The sequence below is a fragment of the Eutrema salsugineum genome, unplaced genomic scaffold, assembly GCF_000478725.1.
Source record: "Eutrema salsugineum unplaced genomic scaffold, Eutsalg1_0 scaffold_17, whole genome shotgun sequence".
Lineage (NCBI taxonomy): Eukaryota > Viridiplantae > Streptophyta > Magnoliopsida > Brassicales > Brassicaceae > Eutrema > Eutrema salsugineum.
The window spans coordinates 1,002,348-1,023,708 of NW_006256852.1; the positions used below are offsets into that span (position 1 = coordinate 1,002,348).

Genomic DNA, 21,361 nt, shown 5'->3' on the forward strand with positions numbered 1-21,361 from the left:
GTTCCTGCGAACATCTGAATCTGCTTCTTTAGCTGATCTGGTTCTGACTCCAGATTCTCCGATATCTGCTTTTCAACCTTTAAATGCTGCCTCAGACCTTCAGCTTTGTTGGCTAACTCGAGCTTCTCCTTGATCAGATTGACACTTCCCTGGCCAAGTGCATTTGCTGCTTCGAGATTTTTGCTGAGCTTGTCTACTAGTTCAGACAGTCTCTAGTTTTCTTTCTTCAACTCACTGTTTTCTTGGTTAAGACTAACCAGGACATGTCGTACTTCCTTGTAGCTGCTCATGAGATCATCCTCCTTTTCTTCTTCAGGCTCTGACTCTGACTGCTGTCCCTCCTCAATTTCAGCAAACCCGATAAATGACACGAAGTTGTTTGTCTCTTTGACGGAGTCATCTTCTAAATCATCATCTGATTCTTCCTCAGCCAACATGGACTTGTCCTTCCTGCGATTTTGATCATTGACACATTCCAGCTGAGTGTGTCCAAATCCTTTGCAGCCATAGCACTGAATCTCCCGTCGCTTGATAGTTGGGCAGTCATTCTTGAAATGTCCATATCCCTTGCACTCATGACACTGTGCCTCACTCTTTCTGTTAGGCTTGTCCCCTTCAGTTGTCTTCTTGAAGGAAGCAACCTTCTTCTGAGATTTCCCAGTTTTCCGCAAAGCACGATCAAACCTCCGAACCAGAAGACTTATGGGATCGTCTTCCTCATCTTCAGTGCTACGGTTTTCACACTTTAGAGCCAAACTTTTAGGCTTCTTCAGACTGTCTAGCTCCATCTCATGAGCTTTCAGCATGCCCACGAGTTCACTGAATGGCATGTTCTCCGTGTTACTGGACACACTGAGTGCTGATTTGTACCCCATAAACCTCGATGGAAGACACCTCAAGAATTTCTTCACCAGCTTCTTGTCCTTGTATTTCTTGCCTAACACCGCAGCTTCTTGAGCCAGAGCACTCAGTTTCGAACTGAATTCAGAGATGGTTTCATCCTCCTCCATTTTTAGATTCTCAAAGCGAGAGGCAAGCATGTCCTTTCTGGAGTTTTGAACCATTGTTGTTCCTTCGTACTGCATCTGTAGTATGTCCCATGCTTCTTTGGCAGTCTCAACACCTTGAATCAGCTCAAAAGTCTTCCTTGAAATGTTGGTGTGAATGGTAGTCAACGCCCTTGAATTGTAATTTGCTCTTTTTGACTCTTCTTCAGTCCAACTTTCTTCTGGTTTTGGATGAAAGACTCCGTTGGCATCAGCTACCAGTGGTTCTTCCCATTTATCAGTTACTGCCTTCCATGCCAATGGATCGATCCCTTTGATCATGGATCTGATCCTAGCTTTCCAAAACCTGTAGTTCCCATCATCCAGGATGATCCTGGAGTTGTTCACCATTTCCTTATAGCTCTCCATTTTCTCCGCAGGATCTCACCCGTTTGTAATACACACAGATGACTGCTCTGATACCAAATGAAAATGTAAGAGTAGTAATACGGGAACTAACACAGAACACAACACAGGGATTTTTCTCTTCAAAGATACTTCACTAGTAAATCTGTTTGTAACTTACAAGTATACAGAACCCAATTTAGAGCAACCTCAAGACACGCCTTGATTTGCTACACTAGTCTCACTTGTTCTTGAATCGATACGTGATTCAAGAACCTCTCACCCAAATCCCTTAGCACACTAGCTCACAAAAACTCTCACAGATTTTCGCTCACCCTTTGCTAAGTATTCTCTCAGTTGTGTTGAAACCCTACCTAGCTCTAACACGCCTATTTATACTCAATAGGACTTGCGGCTGATCCTCGCCTAGATTCTCCTTCGGATTACACCAAATCTTCATGAGAATCTTCACCTTCCTTATCTTCTCCTAAGATAGAGGAAACTCGATATTGTCTTCATAGATCCTCCAAGATACTCCAAGCTTCCTATCCACGTCAGCTTCTCGTCTCTTGAAGTGTCCAGCACGTCCTGCAGCTCCAGCTCAGCTTCCAGCTCACCTCCACGTGTGTAGATTGCTACGCAAGTCTTCCCGTGTCAGTTCCAGAGCTAGTCGGACTGCTACACGCGCTGCTCCAGCCTTGTTTGCATCTTCAATCTAGACACAAAAGCCTAAGAGGAACTCACATTCTTTACGATCCAACTCAGGCGAAAGAGGTGCATGCGTCTGTGTTGCACATGCACTAAGGAAGAGATCTGTAGAAGATTACCAACCAGAACCAGTAAACATGATCCTCATGCATTACCATTGTTCAGAGAGCCACCAAACCGTAATAGACAAAAAAAAAAAACTATATGATCCTGCTAAAGCGCCTGAGCTTTCCATGACTGGTAGTGGTAGTCTGGTAGTGGCTTATCAACACAGTACCTTCTCAAATCTCAAGGTAAGGTGCTGCACTATCTATCTTCTTCGAGTTCTTGGACTTAGATTATTTGTGATTTGTAATCACTACAATAAAAACACCGTTTCAACGGCCAAAACCGTCGTAAGTTCGTTGTAAAAGCCCTATTACGACGAACTCATCGTCATAAAGACATTTCGTAAAATCGCCGTACAATCTAGGAAGGTTAAAAATAGTCGTAACATCGACATAAAGTGAACGTCGTAAAAGCGTCGTAAGGGTTACAACGACTTTACATTGATTTGCCTCGATTTGGTTTTCAGCGTAATCGTCGTAAAGTCGTCGTTAAAAACCGACATAGGTTCGTTGTATAATATACGACGTATATTTTGTCGTAATTCGATCGTAATAGTTTTTATTCTTTTCGTCGTAAAACCGTAGTGTTTTGACGTATATTCGTCGTATTATACGTCGTATACTATACGACGAATATTTGGTCATACACGAGTATCAGTTGTTAGCGAGCCAAGGAAAGGAAGTTTGTTAGCTAGGCTTATGACGATTTAATAAATAAATAATAAATATATTACGACGATTATACAATGTTTTTTATAAATGAAATAATAAAAAATATTTAATCCAAATTAAAATTTAATTAAAAAAGAAATAAATTAAAATTTAAATTTTAATTAAAATTCAAAATAAAAAAAATTATAATAATTACAAAAGCCTAAAGATCTAAATCTAAACTAATGTCATCGATCCCCGCATCGTCCTGCTCCGGATCCCCATCTTGCTCCACAGGTTTCTTGCCGGCTCTTCGGTTGGAGGCTTCCGCCGCCTGATCCCCGGCTTTAGGAGGATCAACCCCGAGAGACCGGAACATCTCCTCGTCCGTCTACACCGGTGGTTGTCTCCTAGAAGATGAAGAAGATGTCCTGACGACTCCAGCTGCCCGCAACCTGTCCATCTGTGCCTGAAGCAACGGGTTGTCAGCCTCCATAATCTCGAAGAGACCGTACAACTGGTCGATCTTCATCTCATACTGAGTCCGCATCTGATGGATCTCCTGGCGGATAACGAGCGGATCCTCTGCCCGGACATGACCAGTCGCCGTAGCGACTGGGGTATCACAGATGGATCCCATCCCTAAAACCCGGCCCTTCTTCTTAGGGGCAACCTGAAAAAATGTAGAAAACTTATGTAAAAAAGTACACTTTAAAGTTAAAATTAAACTAAATAGGAAAAAGAAAGTAAATTACACTTACCTTTTCGAAGATCTGGTCCATCTCCGCCACTGTCAATGTCGGGGTGGACTGGACCGAACTACCTCCGGGAGACGTCGGAGGCACCGGCTGAGTGAGCTGCATCTGTTGCTCCTCGATCCGCGCACAGGCGGCGTTGTAGATTTCCTCCGCCCGAGGATCCGTGAATTTGCCGTTCTTCTTTTGTGGGTCTCGGCGAAGACCTTCGTCATCGGAGGAAGTTCTCCCCCGTTTTCTTCGACCTACAAAATCAAATTGAATTTATTAATAAGACAAATAAGGTTTATTTTAAAAAAATTATTAATAAAAACTTACCATCATAAGTCGTCTTCCGGCGAAAGGAATCTGACCGGAAGTGTGTGGAACGTTTTTTAGATTTCTCGCATCGTCAATAGTGTTCCTGAAAAATATAGTAATTAGATTTGTAATTAAATAAACCTATATAATATTATAAATTAAACACATATTTTAATTTAATTTACAAAAATACTTCGATGTGGAACACTTGGCGGTAATAGTCTGGTTGTGCGGAGTCAACCAATGGTGAACCAGACCCTCCCAGACGGTATCAGCCATTGGCGCCGGCTTGGCCTTGTTGCCGTCGACCTCCTACTTCCGCTTCCAGTCGAAAACGGTGTTGTTGAGCTGGTACTTGATCTTCTCTTTGAAGGCCACTTCCACACGTCTGTGTGCGCCAGTTTTGCTAGAAAAAAAGAGATAGTAATTATTGTAAAAAATAAGAAATAATAATATAAATCATAATTTTAAATAATTTACCGTGAAACACTTGAAATAGTTGCCTGATCCAGCTTGTTCCAGCTGGTATGGGGTTGTACGAAGAACCCTTTGATGATGTCGGAAACGTTACGACCGACTGCATTGTCGGTCGTAAACCTAGTCAGTAAAAAAAAATAGAGTTAGATATTCATATTAATTATAAATATAAATCTTTTAAATAAAAATTTGTAAAAAAAAAAATTGTACCAAAATGTCCCAAAATTCTTCATACTATCACGACCCGGTTGTCGTAGAAGATTCTGAACCGTAAATTGGGCATACGATTCAGGCTGTATCGGGCCTGCAGCTGGTGCTGGTGCTGGCGCTGCTGGTTCGGCTAGTGGTGGTGGAGGCGGTGCAGGCTGTGGTACAACGACCGGTTGCAAAACCATTCGTTGTGTTCCCGAGGACTCCGGGACGGCGGACCCCGTAGTTGAGGCGGACGGAGCGGTACTGTCTGGATCAACCATCTCCCGGTAGTGGAACCTCTTGGTCCCGGGAGCCATCAAAATAATCTACAAAATTAAATTAAATATAATTACTAGTTGTATAATTATTTCTAAATTCCGGGCCTATCTAAATTCCGAATCTAACTAATTCTCCTAATTATATCTATCTAAAGATTAAAATTTAAACGAAATATAAATTATAATGAAATTTTTTAAAAAAAAAACTTACAAATTAAGGCTGGAGAGGAGGGAGAGGAAGGAGAGCTAGAGAGAGAGAGAAGTGAGGAATGAACGACGAAGGAGGGAAACTCGCGTCCCTTATATAGATTTTGTTATATAGATTTTGTGATCGTCGTAACGTTACGACGCTTTTACGACGATTTGGTTGTATAACCATCATACTAGTGCATGACACAACACGTGTCCTGTGCACAGCGTTTGAGCATTACGATGATTTTACGATGAATGTTCATTAAACCGTCGTAAAACCGTCATAATAGGCCAACATTTATACCCTTGTACCTCGGATCTGGAGCTAATCCGGCGGCTTTTAGATGTATGATCGTCATCAACGTTACGACGGTTTAACGATGGTTTAATGAACATTCGTCGTAAAATCGTCGTAATGTTATGACCCTTGTACGACGGTTTTATGATGTTTTTTAAAAAAGTTATCAAACCCTAAATCTTTCAAAAGGTTTATTGCATTAAAGACAACGCAAAACTTATTTTATACTAACATATAATAATAGGTTCATAACTTTACATGTATGACTGATTTAGTACATGAGATAACAAATATTTAAATCATCTTATCTAATATATAACTTTTTACTTAACATTTACAAAAACATGCATGAACTTGTAAATATGTATGTTTTTTTTCAAATTTCTGATTTTGATCAGATTGACTACTTTTCATATCAAATAAGATAACCTATCAAAAACATTTGTGAAATAGCTAAAAATCAATCAGATATAAAAGATTCAAAATCTTGGATTGTAACCTTACGACGATTATACGACGGATGGTCGTAAAATCGTCGTAATACTCATATACTATTCATTCAGGGTATAAGACCTAAACTTGGGGTTTAGGGTTTACAAAATCGTCGTAAAATCGTCGTAATGGTTATAATTATCATTAAAAAAAAAATCCAAACAAACACAGTTACAAATTACATAATAACAAACATTCCCTAAAAACATGCATAAAAATCAATCAGATTTATCTTCTTCTAGTACTTCGTCACCATCAGCGTCGTCTTCCGCCAAATCGTCTTCATCATCATCAGTTTCAGCAAACTCATCACCTTCTTCTTCTGTATCATCGGGGAGATCTTCAACTTGCCTGTTCTGAGGGTCAATTAAGAAAATCTCCTCATCAAAATCTGGTTCAGTCAGATCTACGCAAGTATCCTGTTGCAGTGGAACATCCTCAACCCCTACAATCTTGTCCCTCGGAGCCACTTTAACTACTGCTAACCATGAGATTCCTGTTGCTCGAACTCGGGAGTATGGCAGAAATGTGACCTGTTCCGCTTGAGAAGCTAATATAAATGACTCAAACCTGTTGTATCGTCGTGATTTGTTCACGTGTACGACTCCAAACTTGTTTAGACGTACCCCTCTTCCAACAGTTGGATCAAACCAATCACATTTGAAGAGAACAGTTTTCAGCCTTAACAATCTACGATACTCCACTTCAATTATTTCTTGCAGAACTCCATAAAAATCTGTTTCACCCCTCTTACAAACTCCATAGTTAGTTGTCGCCCGCTTTGCACCGTGACGATATGTGTGAAAAACATAGCCTCAAGTGAAATACATGGAGGCTGTCGTTATTTTTGCCATCGGACCTAGTAGTAACTCATGGAACCATGTTGGAAATTCATCCGGATCATTCTAGTCCACCTAATCAGAAAAAATCTTGCTTTAATTTCTTAATTTTGCAAATATGCATACAACCATATATGTTGGATATATATCAAAGTCTTTTAATTTATGTTTTATACGTACTTGCGCTTTTAACCACTGAGCATAGTGTTGATCTTTATGATCATTGATTTCAGTTTCAGAAACCCCGGAGATGCATTCTTTAACCTCATCAACGAATGTGCTGAAAAAATAACTAATAGTTAACTAATAGCAAACGCTGCGTTTGCGGGTGATAGCGGGTGAACCAATCAACACCTAAGTGGTTTGTACGACTGGTTAAACTTTTTAAAGCAGATCCATTTGTGGAATATTTTTTACTGACAAACCAGCGGATGTTTTAGCGGTTAAACATAAAATTACCAAAATAAACATCATATATAATTATAAAAAACATAAAAACTATACTATTATGTTAAATATCAAAATCACTAATTCAAAATAATTAATAATAAAAAATCTAAATAAATACTAATAATTATTTAACATACTAATAAATTTTATAATAACATGTTTTATTTCAATTGTTGGGAACATCACCCAAAATTATGTCTAATAAATTAGAAAAAATTTGCTCCAATACGTGGATCTTCTGGATTTGTCTTATGCATGGTATAAAATTTCTTCATTTGAAAATCGATTTTTTGCATGACTCCAACTCAAATCAACTTCAAATTGCTCAGTAATATTCTTCAGAATACGTTCTTTCTGGAGTACACTCAAAAATCTAGGTTTTTTGTCTTTAGTTTATTTTTTCACAATGATCCGTTGGAATAATGCACATATCATCTCGTTTGACTATGCAACTTTCTGAAGAACAAAAAAAAGAATTATAACAAACTAATTTTGTAACTAATTAGTTTTTAACGTGATTTTTTAATTTTTTAACGTACATTTTTTTCCCCTCACCGCTACTGCCCGCAACCGCAAATGCTGGTGGGAAACAGCTTTTGGATATCAGCAGTATAAAATGATATGGAGCGGTTTGCAGTGATTTCTATAATTGTTATAAAACGCCACTAATCGTTAACAACCACAAAATACAACGTTTGCAGCTGATAGCGGGTGAACCAATCAAACACCAGGAAAAAGGCCGATTAGTATCTCAACACCATCATCTGGTACAAATAAATACCCAAACAATTTTGATAGGTTAATCAGTACCTGAACTTATTAAAATCGGTAAATACATACCTCAATAATGTTTTTTGGCCAATTAGTACATTGACTTTCTCTCTGTTAGTCAAACCTGTTAATTTGCAAACGGAATCCGACTCAGATGCCACGGTGGATGCTGTGTTCGAATGAAACCAATACGACGTCATTTAAAGTTAAAAATCAGGCGAAAAAAGCAAAAACGACGTCGTTTTAAATTTATTATACATGAAAAAAATCAAAATTGAAATTTTCCATTTGATTTTCCGAAAGTGTTTGAATCAAAATCAAAACCAAAATTGCAAATCTAAACCTACCATGAATCTCCGAAGAAGCGTTAGCATTCGACGATGAAGTCATTCCGATTTGATTTTGAACCCCATCCAAATCCTAACTATCGATGTTTTTCTCCCACGAAAGAAGATATAGATGGTGTATTTTTTTAATGGATAATAAATTTAAAATGACGTCGTTTTTGCCTTTTTTCTAGATTTTTAACCTTAAACGGCGTCGTATTGGTTTCATTCGAATAGAGCATCCACGGTGGTATCGAAGTCGGATTCCATTTGCAAGTTAATAGGTTTGACTAACAGACAGAAAGTCAATATACTTATTGGCCACAAAAATATTGTTGAAGTATGTATTTACCGATTTTAATAAATTCAGATACTGATTAACCTATCAAAATTGTTTGGGTATTTATTGGTACGAGATGATGGTGTTGAGGTACTAATCAGCCTTTTTCCCATCAAACACCTTACTAAAGCAAATGTGACATTCTTCTTCATTTACAAAAGAAAATATCAATGTCTATATATAATGTGATATAATCTTTTCAAATCAAATTATTATTAGAAATTAATTTACGACATAAAATGAATTTTAATATAATTTTATAAAAACTATCTGTAAAAGAAAAAGATACTTAATTATTATATGTAATTACAAAGTAATACACTAATTAGAAAATGTTTTAAATTTATAAAATGTATATAGTAAATTGTTTTCCATAATATAGTATAGAAAATTCGCGTAATGCATGAGTATTAATCTAATATCAACACAATAGAATGTGACAAATTAGTACACTAACTATCATACAAATTGTATATAAAAGTATCTTGATCAAATTCAAAGTCACAAAGAAAGAACAAAAGGTGCATATAGATTCTGCATTCTTCTCATTTCAATTATGAATCTTTTCAAAGATGTTATAGTTTCCAGTTTTTAATTATATATTTTTTTTAATTTATAGTTTTAATTTTAAAAATCATTACCTTTTGTTCCTTTTTGGTTATTTTTTAAAAGAAAAAAAATAACAATAAAAAATTATATTATTACATTGACACATATAGATCTAAATTAACAATTAATGAACTATGATTATCTTACCTGTCCTGTTTATGTTGAATGTGTTCAACTTTATATTTTACTAGATTTAAAACCCACAAAATCTCTTGTTTTATGTGTCTTCTTTAAAGATGGCAGTAGGTTCGGGTTTAATTTATTGATCTCTTAATCGTAGTAACGTTGTGATTTGTATTTTTTATATTCCAAAGTGTTATTTTCCCTTAATTAATGCTAACATAGTCCAAATTCTTGACCTTTGATTTGAAAAAAGCCAGATCTACTCGACCACCATCCATTTCACATATAATCAAAAAGTAGCTATACTTTTTATCGTGTAAGAATTTAATCGAAAGATTCATATACATCGACATGTCTTCCTCAAGGTAAAGATTAGTTTCTTCTCTTCAGACTCGTGTGTATCAATATTATGTATATTGTTTAAAGGGGTACTCTTACAAACTAAATACACTTAATAATTTTGGGGACTCTTTCTTCAATGCTGTTAGTATGAATGAAGGAGAAGGAGAACACAGCTACTCTAGTAATTCTCGTCACCAGGTATTGTACATTAGTACTTCTATAGAGTTGTTATTTATGATGATTTTGATTAAATGAGGGTTATTAGTTTGTTTATTTTTACCTTTAATTGATATATATTCAAAATTTTGGCTTGGCAGAGAGATGTTATCTCTAAAACCCGACGACCTATTGTGGATGAGATCATGAGAACATCAGAGGAATGTTTCTTAAGTTAAATTTTCCTAAGCATTGCGTCAAATAAAGTAACAGACTTAGGATACTCTTCCGCCCATCCACTTGATTGGATTTGCTCATCTGAAGATCAAAGGAGCAATGGCCAAAACTTTGTCGAAGAGTATGTTTTTGGTCTATAAAACTCTGCATCGCGGCCATTCCAAAAGGTTTGTAAATCGCTTCGAGGCAGCTGTACAATCTAAAGCGATGATCACATCCACAATATGCAAATCTCGAATTAATGCTTTGAATACTTTTACAAGCTCGCCAAACGTTCACCTACGCAAAGATAAATTGTTCTATATTATGCACATGTAAAAAGTATAATATGGAATTGTGAGACTATTATATTTGTAATTTTTCATTCTATATTAGGAAATTAGAGTTTGCAATAGGTCCGGTTTTTTCTTTTCTGTTTTTCGTTTTTTGCTTTTTGTTAATAGTAAAATGAAATGATGTCCCTTTAAGAGGGAATCAAAAGACGGTGGATACGAATAATATCAAAGAAATAAATTTTTTTTTTTCGTAAATAATTATTATTTTTTTCCGGAGAAGTTGGTTGTCACTCAAGTTTTTATTTTATTAATCTGTCTGTGTAATTATTGTTGGCTCTTTTGAGTATTTCGAGATATCGTTTACCCAAGCCAGATCTATTAGACTATCATACATATTTGACTATATATATAGTCAAAGAGTAGCAACACTTATGATCTTGTAAGAACTTGATCCAAAAGACTCATATATCGCCATGCCTTCCTCAAGGTAAATGTTATTCTTTTATTCTGTTTTCACATTTGTGTGTATCAGCAGTAACGTTTCCCTTTCGTAAGTAACCTTAATATATTAAGGTTTTTCTTTATACACTTTTAGGAACTCTTTCATAAATGCTCTTAATATGAATGGAGGAGATGGAGAACACAGCTATTCTAGTAATTCTGATAATCAGGTACTGCGCGTTGTAATTCTTTATGATAATAACTTTGATGAAATGAGATTACTGGTTCGTTTATTTTCATAGAGATATACATATATTTCTTGACAGAGAAATGTTATCGCTAAAACACGACCAAAGGTGGAAGAGAATATCAGAGAAATGTTACTTAAGTTAAATTTCCCTGAATGCATCAAAGTGTCAGATTTAGGATGTTCTTCAGGACAAAACACGTTTTTGGTTATGCTCGAAATCGTCAACACAATCACAGGATCGTACCAACAAACAAATCAAGACCTACCAGAGATTGATTATTGCCTAAACGATCTTCCACAAAACGATTTCAATACAACTTTCAAGCTGGTCCCTTTCTTCAATAAAGAGGTTAAAGGAAAGTGTTTCATATCTGGAATCCCTGGCTCCTTCTACTCAAGACTCTTTCCAAACAAATCTCTCCATTTTCTTCATTCATCTTATAGTATTCACTGGCTTTCTAAAGTTCCTCAAGGGCTTGAAGATAACAAGAATAACGTACACATTAGAAGTGGATGCTCTCTAAATGTGTGCAGGAGTTATATGAATCAGTTCCAAACTGATTTCAACTTATTCTTAAGAATGCGGTCTGAAGAGATATTGCCTAATGGACGCATGGTTCTCACGTTCATAGGACACAAAGATGTAAAACCTTTTTGCAGAGATGATTTCTACCTTTGGTCCTTGCTATCTGATGCGCTTATCGACCTAGTTTCAGAGGTACCCATTTACTATATACGTTGTTTATATAATTTTTTGGTCAATATCATGCATTGGATTTGAATCCGGAGAGTGACTCAGTAAGCTGCATGTGATGTATATACATAATTAGCTGTTTGTTCTATGCCATGTGTGAACTATATTATTATTATTTTTAAAATATCAAATAATAAGATTCATGTCATTTTATGGTTGACGAATTCTAGTCTTACTCAAATAAGTGATCTTTTAGAGATTTTTTTTTCTCTGTGTGCATAATATTTAAAACATCATTTAATGAAGAACATATGGAATATTAAGTAAAACATTATCTGATATGGATGATTTTTTTTTATATTTGTTTTGCTCGAATTGAGTATTAATTAGTTAACTGTATTATCAGCCTTATGATAATTTGGGGTTAAGTTAAGGTTTTTCTTAGTTAGGTTAATTAGGATTATTTTTGGATTTACAAACAAAGCTAAAATGAAAGGGAAATGAGAAAAAAATAGTTAACGTGAAAGAGAGATTTGTGTTGAAAAATTGAGCAGAGTTATCTTCATTTTTTTTTTTTTGATTGGTAATTTTCAGCTATAACATGAACAATTTTTCCTACGAAAACCAAATATAATCAGTCTAACACTAAAATTAAAAACATTCCAAACATAAAATAATTGATGTAGATTTGATCATTTGATCTCTATCTTTGTTATTAGAAACAACGATTGATCTCTTTTCTATTTTCCATTGAATTTTTGTAACGAAAACGTTGTGAGGACAGGGGGTTGTGAAGCAATCAGAAGTGGATTCATTCAATGTACCGTTCTACAATCCGAGCGCAGGAGAGGTTATGAAGGTTGTCCGAAATGAAGGCTCCTTTGAGATTAACAAGATAGAGACATATGAGCATCTTGTTTCCTACGAAACTGATGAAGAAAAAGATGATGACCAATCACATGGAATTAAATTTGGGAGAAAGATGGCAAATAGAGCAAGAGCCATCACTGAATCAATGCTTATTGCTCATTTTGGTGATACCATTATCATTAACCACATCTTCAACAAATTTGCACACCATGCAACCCAAAATTATAGTTTTTCCGGCCCAACAACATTCAACATCATCATGTCCTTGATTAGGAAATAAAATCAGTATTGAAACGAATTGAGTTTTCTTTTCAACCATGTTTTTAAGTTAAATTCATTTACAGTAAAAAATTTTATCAATTAAACAAAGGTTTTTAATGTCACAAACATGACTTAATTGGCGTATTAGATAACTATCATAATAATGGAATAGTCTAACGAAAAACACTTTAGTTTAAATATCATTTTGACAAAATAAAAATTACTATTTAGTAGGTTAAAGACATTTTGGTTTTTCTAATTACTGTTGGGGATAAACATTATCTTTTAGTTTAGGTTAAGTTCTTACCATCACGTATAACTAGTTTAGGCGAATCTTTTAGCGCTGCTTGCTTACTTTAGTCATATTGCTCGTCCCAAAATAGATAGGCCTAACAACTTGATGGATCAGGTCACTTGACTATAGTCACGCTTTTGGGTATGAGCCAGGCTAGTATTTGAGTGGTCAGACATATAAGTAGCAGCTCGAGGTGAGGTCAGCTCCCTATAAATCATCTTCATTGGGTAATGTGGCCACATTACATTGTGAGGATAAAATTGAGAGATGAATGGTATGAGTCAAGTATGTATCCTTATTTAAGAGGTTTAGGATTCCCTATATGCAAATTCTCATACGAAAGTAGGTCAGTAAATAAGAAGTTAGTATTAAACATTTGATAGGTGAAATCAACTATTCTCTACACCTAGTGAAGACATAAGCATGGGAAAATACTCAACTGACCAGTACTAACTCAGCATCCACCTTATCCATATCAAGATTAAGTTGTCGTCTAGCTGGCAAACGAGACAAATTAAGAAAATAAGTGAAAAACAATTACGTACTTTAATTTGTACAGGTTGAAACCGAAGGATCATACCCGACCCACAAAAGAACGCTCGACCTTGTATCCTAGCTCAACTCTATAAAAACTCACTTTTCATGGAGCTACAGTGAGGAAGAATTTAATGAAGACATGGTCCACATGGATAGGTTGAGATTCTATTATATCTTGGTGTGTATGTGGATGCTATGAAGAAAATCCGAAGGATTTCGGTAGGACCTTTTACAAGATTGGAAACTAATGTGAAGATGTTAAAAACAATTCCATATCTATACTATTAAAGCAGAAATACTTTTGAAATGTCTTTTTAAGTATCCTTTATTTTTTTCAAATAATTTGAACATGTTCTCAAACAGATATTTAACTATTGCCAAATATTTATCAAATTTATTATAAACTTAAAAAACTACAAATTAAACATATTTAAATCAATAAAATATAAATTAGTTCTTATTTCTCATTTCATATTTTATATATTACAGAGTATATTTTACAAAGTATTTTATTGTGCGGGCATGCAGATTTAGAGTCTAGTAATCCATTGACAAGACCATAGTCAAAGCAAAGATTATTGACTTATTGAAAGAGCATCTCGAATGCTGATACTATTCTTGGGTTTCTTAGCATGTTTTAATTTTGTTTTTCTATTTTTTTTTAATTGGGAAGGACTCCATGTTTTGTAACCCTCCATCTCTGATCCCTAATTTAGGGGTTGTTTTGAATAAAATATTAATATTTTGTTTATTTTTTTAAATATTTTAATAAATTCGAAAATAAAATTACATAAATTATATGACATAAAACGTGATTAATATAGGAATACATGACTAATTGAAATACAAATTATTAAAATTACGAAAAAAACATACAAACTTAATTTAAAGAGCGGTTCCTCCAAATTTATGCCAAATATGTTCTACTAAATCTTCCTTCAATTGATCGTGAATTTCGGTATCTCGAACTTGAATCCGATTGCCGATCAAATTGTCCAGATTCGATGCCATTTCTGTTGAATAACCCATATCGACATGTGAAGTTCGGCTTCCTTCACCTTGTTCGAATTCAGATATATTATGTTGAGTGTTGGTAGGTCGTTCGTCTTCGACTATCATATTGCGTAATATGATACATGCTTTCATAATCTTCCCTATCTTCTCTTTATCCCACATAAGGGCGGGATTTTTGACAATAGCAAACCGGGCTTGCAAGACTCTGAAAGCTCTTTCGACATCTTTTCGTACAGATTCTTGCCATGTAGCAAATAATGTATCTTTTTCACTTTGGGGAAGAGGAATAGACTTGACAAATGTTGCCCATTTTGGATATATAGCGTCCGTTAGGTAATATGGTAGGCGATAGTTGTGACCGTTGACAGAGAACCTTACTTTCGGAGCTTTACCATATAAGATGTCATCAAAAACAGGTGAGCGATCTAAGACATTGATATCGTTTAAAGTACCTGGAGGTCCAAAAAAGACATGCCAAAACCAAAGATCGAATGATGCCACAGCCTCTAAGACAATTGTCGGTTTTCCTGTACCCCGTGTGTATTGCCCTTTCCATGCTGTAGGGTAATTTTTTCACTCCCAATGCATACAATCGATGCTGCCAATCATCCCGGGAAATCCACGAGACTCTTCCATATCAAGCAGCCGTTGAAGATCTTCTCGTGTTGGTCTTCTTAAGTATTCATCCCCGAACAAAGAGATCATTGCCTCGGTGAAATTTTCCAAGCAAGAAATTGCTGTAGTTTCACCTAGCCGGAGGTACTCGTCAACTGCATCAGCTGCACTACCGTATGCCATTATACGAATTGCGGCTGTACATTTTTGTAGCCCAGATAGGCTAAGTCTTCCGACAGCATCTCTCCTTTGTTGAAAACAAGGAACTTCTTGTGAGAGTCGATCAACAATACGAATGAACAATGTTTTGTTCATTCTAAAACGGCGGCGAAATAAATTGTGAGGGTATGTAGCATCTTCGCTGAAATAATCGTTCCATAAGCGAATGTGGCCTTGCTCACGTTGTCTTTCAATATAGCTCTTTTCTTCTTCTTTGGTTTTGGAGCCATATGACGTTCTAGGAAAGAGTTCAAAGCATTGTCAAAGTGTTGATCAAAGATTTCATCAAAATTTTCATCAAAAGTTTCATCAAAAGTTTCATCAAGATCATTATTGTAAAAACCGTTTGAAGAAGATGCCATGTGTGTGATTAGAAGAAAAGAGAAAGGATGTGAAGATGGAAATGTGTTTATGATATGAAAAACAGAATTGAGGTGGAGATGGAATTGTGTTCTCAATATGAAAAATTGGAAAGGAGGTGGAGATGTGCTTGCTGAAAAGTGGAAATAAAAGACAGAGGAGAAGCACAATACAGAAAACGATATATGGAAATAAACTTGGTATTGCTTGTATTATATAGGCAGATGGTTTACAAAGAGATCACAAATGAGTGGTTTACAAAGAAACTTTAAAGCCTATGGTTTAAAATGCAAACAACGAGATGGCAAATCATCTCTGCTAAAGTGATATACAACATGTGGTATAGCAGACAAAATTACAAAATATAGAGGACCCAGTCCTACTCTACACAAAATTACAAAATTACAATTCACGGGAAAGATAGCACATGGCCCCTCATTCCTTGTCTGCCATGTCTCCATTATGTCTAAAATCTGCAAAACAAAGAGTTCATTACCAAGATAGCCAATCCACAGAAATAGAATGCAATGCCCATCAAAAATGCAATATAGGCAAGTACTAAACAAGTTCACCAAGGTTGTATACGTAAAACATACTTCATTAAATAAACTTCATTAAATAAACTTCAAAGTAAGTTCAACAAACACTTAAAAAAACAACTTCAAAAACAACTAAAAAAGCAAGTTCATCTTTTTTTCACTTAGACGCCAAACACTTAAAAAAAACTTATGCCAAAAGAGCAGCAATAGCCGCATAGCACTTAGCAGCTGAATAAGCCTACTTAAACATGTAGGAAATCGCTGCAACATCACATAAAAAACATAGTAACATGTAGCTGTCACCTTGGTTAGCCAGTGCCTCCTTCAATCGTGCTACTTCCCCTTGAATCACTCTTATCTCCTCCTTTAAGAGTGCCATGATCGTATCCGGCACTCTCTCAACCCTTCCCATGTCGCGTCTTTGATTCAAAATCCTTCTCTCCAGGATGCCAATTTGCTCTGTGACTGCCTCGTCCCAGAACTTGAAGATATGCTCCCCAGTTCCCTACATAAGAACATGTAATATGATATTAAACTCAGCTTCAACAAATTTGTAATGCAAGTATATTGACTTTTCACTCTTACCTCTTCTAACCACGCAGGACAGCTGTAGTATTGGCAGCCTGGAGTCCTAACCGCCTCAGCAGACATGCCTCCTAGCTCGATCACTCGACCACATAAGCACTTCTCCGGGATGCCGAACTTGGCATCTTCTAACATCCAACTGAAGTCCTCAATGTATTCGTCATCAGAAGATGGCTCGCTGTAGCTAATGGCATCATGTATACATTAAAGAAAACAACTAAATAAGTCCAACAAAACTAGATACCATGATTTACATCATAAGAAATACAGTACTATAGTCTATATCTCCGGTTTATGAAAACAGATTCAAAACACAGAAGCTAAAACGTTTCAAGGAAACATATTGATCAACATAGCCGAGACAAACAGAAGCATTTGATGTAATCAGTTTTAAAAGTTGAAAAGACAAAGACAAATAAGCATTAACCATTCGAGCATCATGTTTACTACCTAATTACAACGAACCCATGTTTGAAAAAGAAAAGAAATAGATCACATTAACGATGCTCGAATCACAAACGGAAGATGAAAACAAAAGAGAAGACAGTTCAGTCGATTAAACGTATTATTCAATCACAAACACTAAGACATTGCATCGTAAACCCTCAATTTTTCCCAAATCGATTAAACCCTAAAAGCAAAGCTACATAGTTAATCGATTTCAAATAACCGAGAAAGAAGATCATATTCTCGCCGATTCAATCACCCAGACATTACTACTGAACCGATTAAACCCAAATTTCATTCCATTCGACGAACCCTAGATTTTCCCCCAAATTGATTCAAACCCTAATTTCGATTTAAAGAACGAAAATACCAAAACCGATTGCTACGAGGTCGGAAATCTTACCTTGATCGTCGTGTCGTGCCGATGAAACAGCTTCGTCGTCTCAGCCGTAAAATTCGCCGGTGAACCGATTCGTCGGTGACAGAAAGAGACACATGTAAAAAACACGACTTCTCTCTCGAAAACAAAATGGCACGGGCAAAAAAAATAATGAAAAATTAGAACACTTTCCTCTTAATTCCAGCCACTCACCATCCGCCACATCACCAACGATACTCGCTTGAGACGGGCTCGTCGGTCTCATCTGCAAGAGACGGTCAGTCCAGATTATTCGGCCCAAAGTTTTTTTTAATTGCAAAATAGCCCTTCGAGCCCACCGACGTACTGCGGATGACACCGCGTTGGAGATGATCTAAGGGTATCTCTGGACAACAAATAAATTTCAAAAAAAGTTTGGTTCAATTTGGTGATACCATTTCCGAGAAAGTTAAAAGTGAGATGAAACAGATATTAGGTATCGCTAGAAATGGAGAGACGGGATCCTATGTAGGTATCCAGAGAGCATAGATGGCGCAGAAACGAAAATTTTCAATTTCGTAATGGAAAGATAGCACGATCGGATTAATAGTTGGATGTCGCGATTATTTTCGAAAGGAGGTAAAGAAGTGTTGATCAAATCGGTGGCATCCGCGATGTCCACCTTTGTAATGTCATGTTTTCGGCTACCAAAAGCTATTACGGCCAAACTAACTAGGGCGGCAGCAAGATACTGATGGAGCTCAGATGGATTACATTGAGACATGCACTGGATAGCATGTCAAAAATTGTGTAAAGATAAAGTGAAAGGGGGTATCGGTGTCCGAAATGTGAAGGACTATAATACGACCCTCTTAGCAAAAAAATTGTGGTGATTGATTGATATACCAAACTCTTTGTTTGCGAAGGTCTTTAAGAGACGATATTTTCGGAACTCAAGTCCTCTGGACCCAATGAGATTCTAGTCACCATCTTATGGCTGGAGAAGCATCAGCTCGGCTAGATCTCTGTTAATAATGGGCTTATCAAAAGGGTTGTTTTGGGATGTTCCATCTCCGATGGAATGACCCTAGGATACTTTCTTCTCGCCCGAGATCAGCAATTTGTAATGGTTTTAATTATTACCCGAACCTTAAGGTTAATCATCTGATTGACCCAATGAAAAATACGTGGAACCTGGGATTAATAACAGCAATTATCGATCCAACGGATGTGAAAATTATTCAAGGAATTTCAATTAGTAGCTACTATCGGCCAGATCAACTGGGATTGCATTACACAAAAATCGGACGATATATGGTAAAATCAGGGTATAAAACTGAGAGGGATTTTGCAGAGGGGAGTACAGAACAATTCTTTGGCCCAGATGTACAGGTTCTTCAAGCACAAGCTTGGAAACTAAAATGCTCGCCAAAGTTAAGACACTTTATATGGCAAACAATATCAGGGTGCCTCCCAGTTTCGGGTAGGTTATGATCCCGTGGAATACAATGTTACACACAGTATACACGGTGTGGAGCGGAAGAAGAAACAATTAATCATGTTCTTTGAATGCCCCCCAGCATTACAAACATGGGCATTATCCCAGATACCAACACCCCCTCGAGTTTATCTAGGAACATCGGTTTTTCGAATCGGATCATTTGTTTTGGAGACTATATAAAAAAAAATAATAATACACAATTTCCAGGGATTGCATGGTATATTTTGATATGATCATGGACCGAGAGCATGACCGTGAACATGAACTGCAGGTCGAAGAGCTTGAACCGCGGGTCGAGGAACATGAACTGCAGGTCAAAAAAGAGGTTCCAGACACGGCCCTTATCGTACCAGACGACCCAATGACCCGATCGCGTACCATAAATCTTGTGGGAGCCGTCTGGATGCTGCTTACCGAGCTAGAACCAAGGATCGAACCAAGGAACGGAACCGGCACATGCCCCAAGACCGTACTTACGTACCAAGGTACTTACTAACTCGGTCAGATATGGTTCCTTAATACTCTTTTTCCTTGCACTCGGTTTTGTACCAATGGGTTTACCGGGTGGGGCTTTAACGAGGTTAAGGGTCGTACCATTCTTATGACTGTGGTTCAGTCTGTGCTTGGTTCGTGGGTCGGAAGTTCAAGAGTCAAGTTCGGCCGAGTATGCAAACAGACATTCAAAGGCATCCGAATAATTTTCAACTCTTTTATTATTTATTTGACTTTATTTATTTATTTTTTTTATTTCCTAAGCATGACCCGTGGTCTGCTCTAGCTTATATATAAGCGCATTGTACTTAGAATTTTTGGACACATCTTTTATCAAATATTTTTGAGTTTTTTCTCTTTTATTCTTTCTGAACTTTATCGATTTCTTGGTGGTTAGCCATTAGATCACTTCAGGTTATCAAGCTCTTTTCACCGAGTTTGACGCGGTCTTCACTCACAAACGACTAGGGATTTTCATAGTAGTAATCAGGGCTTAGGGATTTTCGGAAACAATCGTTCTCATGCCTTAACATCCATTACCGCGACCTCTCTTTTCTTTTCTTTCCACCGCCTTGTTTTATTCTTTTCTTTGCGATTGGGCCTAAAGTTTTTTGGGACTTGTCTCACGCCTTAAGCATCTTTCACATCAGAGTGATCTAAAGTCAAGGATTATCAACCTCCGCCGGATTAAATGTGTGATAATCTTTGGGAAATCTTATCAAGTAGTATAAGAGCCACACGCTTGAAATCTTGATAGTATCTATCCATTTTATTTCTTAAAATTCTGCCTTTTATTATTCTTTTTTTTGTTAAAAAAAAAAAGATATGATAGATTCAAAAAAAAGGGTCAATTCAAAAAAAAGAGGATCTGTTGAAAATCAAAACTCTTTTCTGTCTATCTGATCTCTTTCTGTTCCTCAAATCGCTTGATAATCTGTTTTGGTTGAAGGCTTAAATCAAGTTTTGATTTAGATCTTATAGAACCAAGGAGAGGCTTTAGTGTGTGTGAGGGTAATAAGAGGGTTGAGAGAAACACGGAGAGAAACACTTGTGAGGATTTTAACTAACTTGTTTGCTGATTTTTGCGAGGTACAATTTCATGTCATCCGAGTATTCTAGTGCCGAGTATTCTCCCCAAATTGAAGTAGCAAGACAGCAGGTCAAAAAAAAAGCTATGGACCGAAAGCTTACTCAGATCACCGAGCTGATGGAGCGGTTGAACCAGCGGATGGATCGGCTTGAAGTTCAGCCAAGACAGTCAGATGGGGAAGAAGGAAGTAACCGGAACCGAAATGAACCAAACCATCTAAGACGAGACCGCAACCAAGAGGAAGTCATCGATAACCCGTTTTGTACCGATGGCCATACATCGGGTGGGAGTAGAGTACGACCCAGGTGTCGCCGAGAGGATCATCGCGGACCAAACCGCGAGCCATACCGCGATCGTGCGTGGGACGACCCATATCATGACCACAACGACCAATACTGCGGTCAAGAGCGATATGAACCAGATGCAGCCCGAGGCCGACCCGACAATGACCTAGGTGGTTTGAAGCTCAGAATTACACCTTTTT

General features: G+C 36.8%; 2 protein-coding genes across 2 annotated transcripts; one reads left to right on the plus strand and one right to left on the minus strand.

The window, feature by feature from the left end:
- Positions 1 to 10,896: 10,896 nt before the first annotated feature.
- On the plus strand, positions 10,897 to 12,844 carry LOC18020475 (salicylate/benzoate carboxyl methyltransferase). Its single transcript, XM_006403135.2, has 3 exons — positions 10,897 to 10,980; positions 11,077 to 11,718; positions 12,479 to 12,844. The coding sequence occupies exons 1-3, from the start codon at positions 10,930 to 10,932 to the stop codon at positions 12,842 to 12,844; spliced, it is 1,059 nt and encodes a 352-aa protein (XP_006403198.1). The 5' UTR covers positions 10,897 to 10,929.
- A 1,698-nt stretch (positions 12,845 to 14,542) lies between these two features.
- LOC112087600 lies at positions 14,543 to 15,469 on the minus strand. Its single transcript, XM_024157543.1, has 2 exons — positions 15,262 to 15,469; positions 14,543 to 15,123 (listed from the first exon to the last, which is right to left on the minus strand). The coding sequence occupies exons 1-2, from the start codon at positions 15,467 to 15,469 to the stop codon at positions 14,543 to 14,545; spliced, it is 789 nt and encodes a 262-aa protein (XP_024013311.1).
- Between the last annotated feature and the right edge of the window lie 5,892 nt (positions 15,470 to 21,361).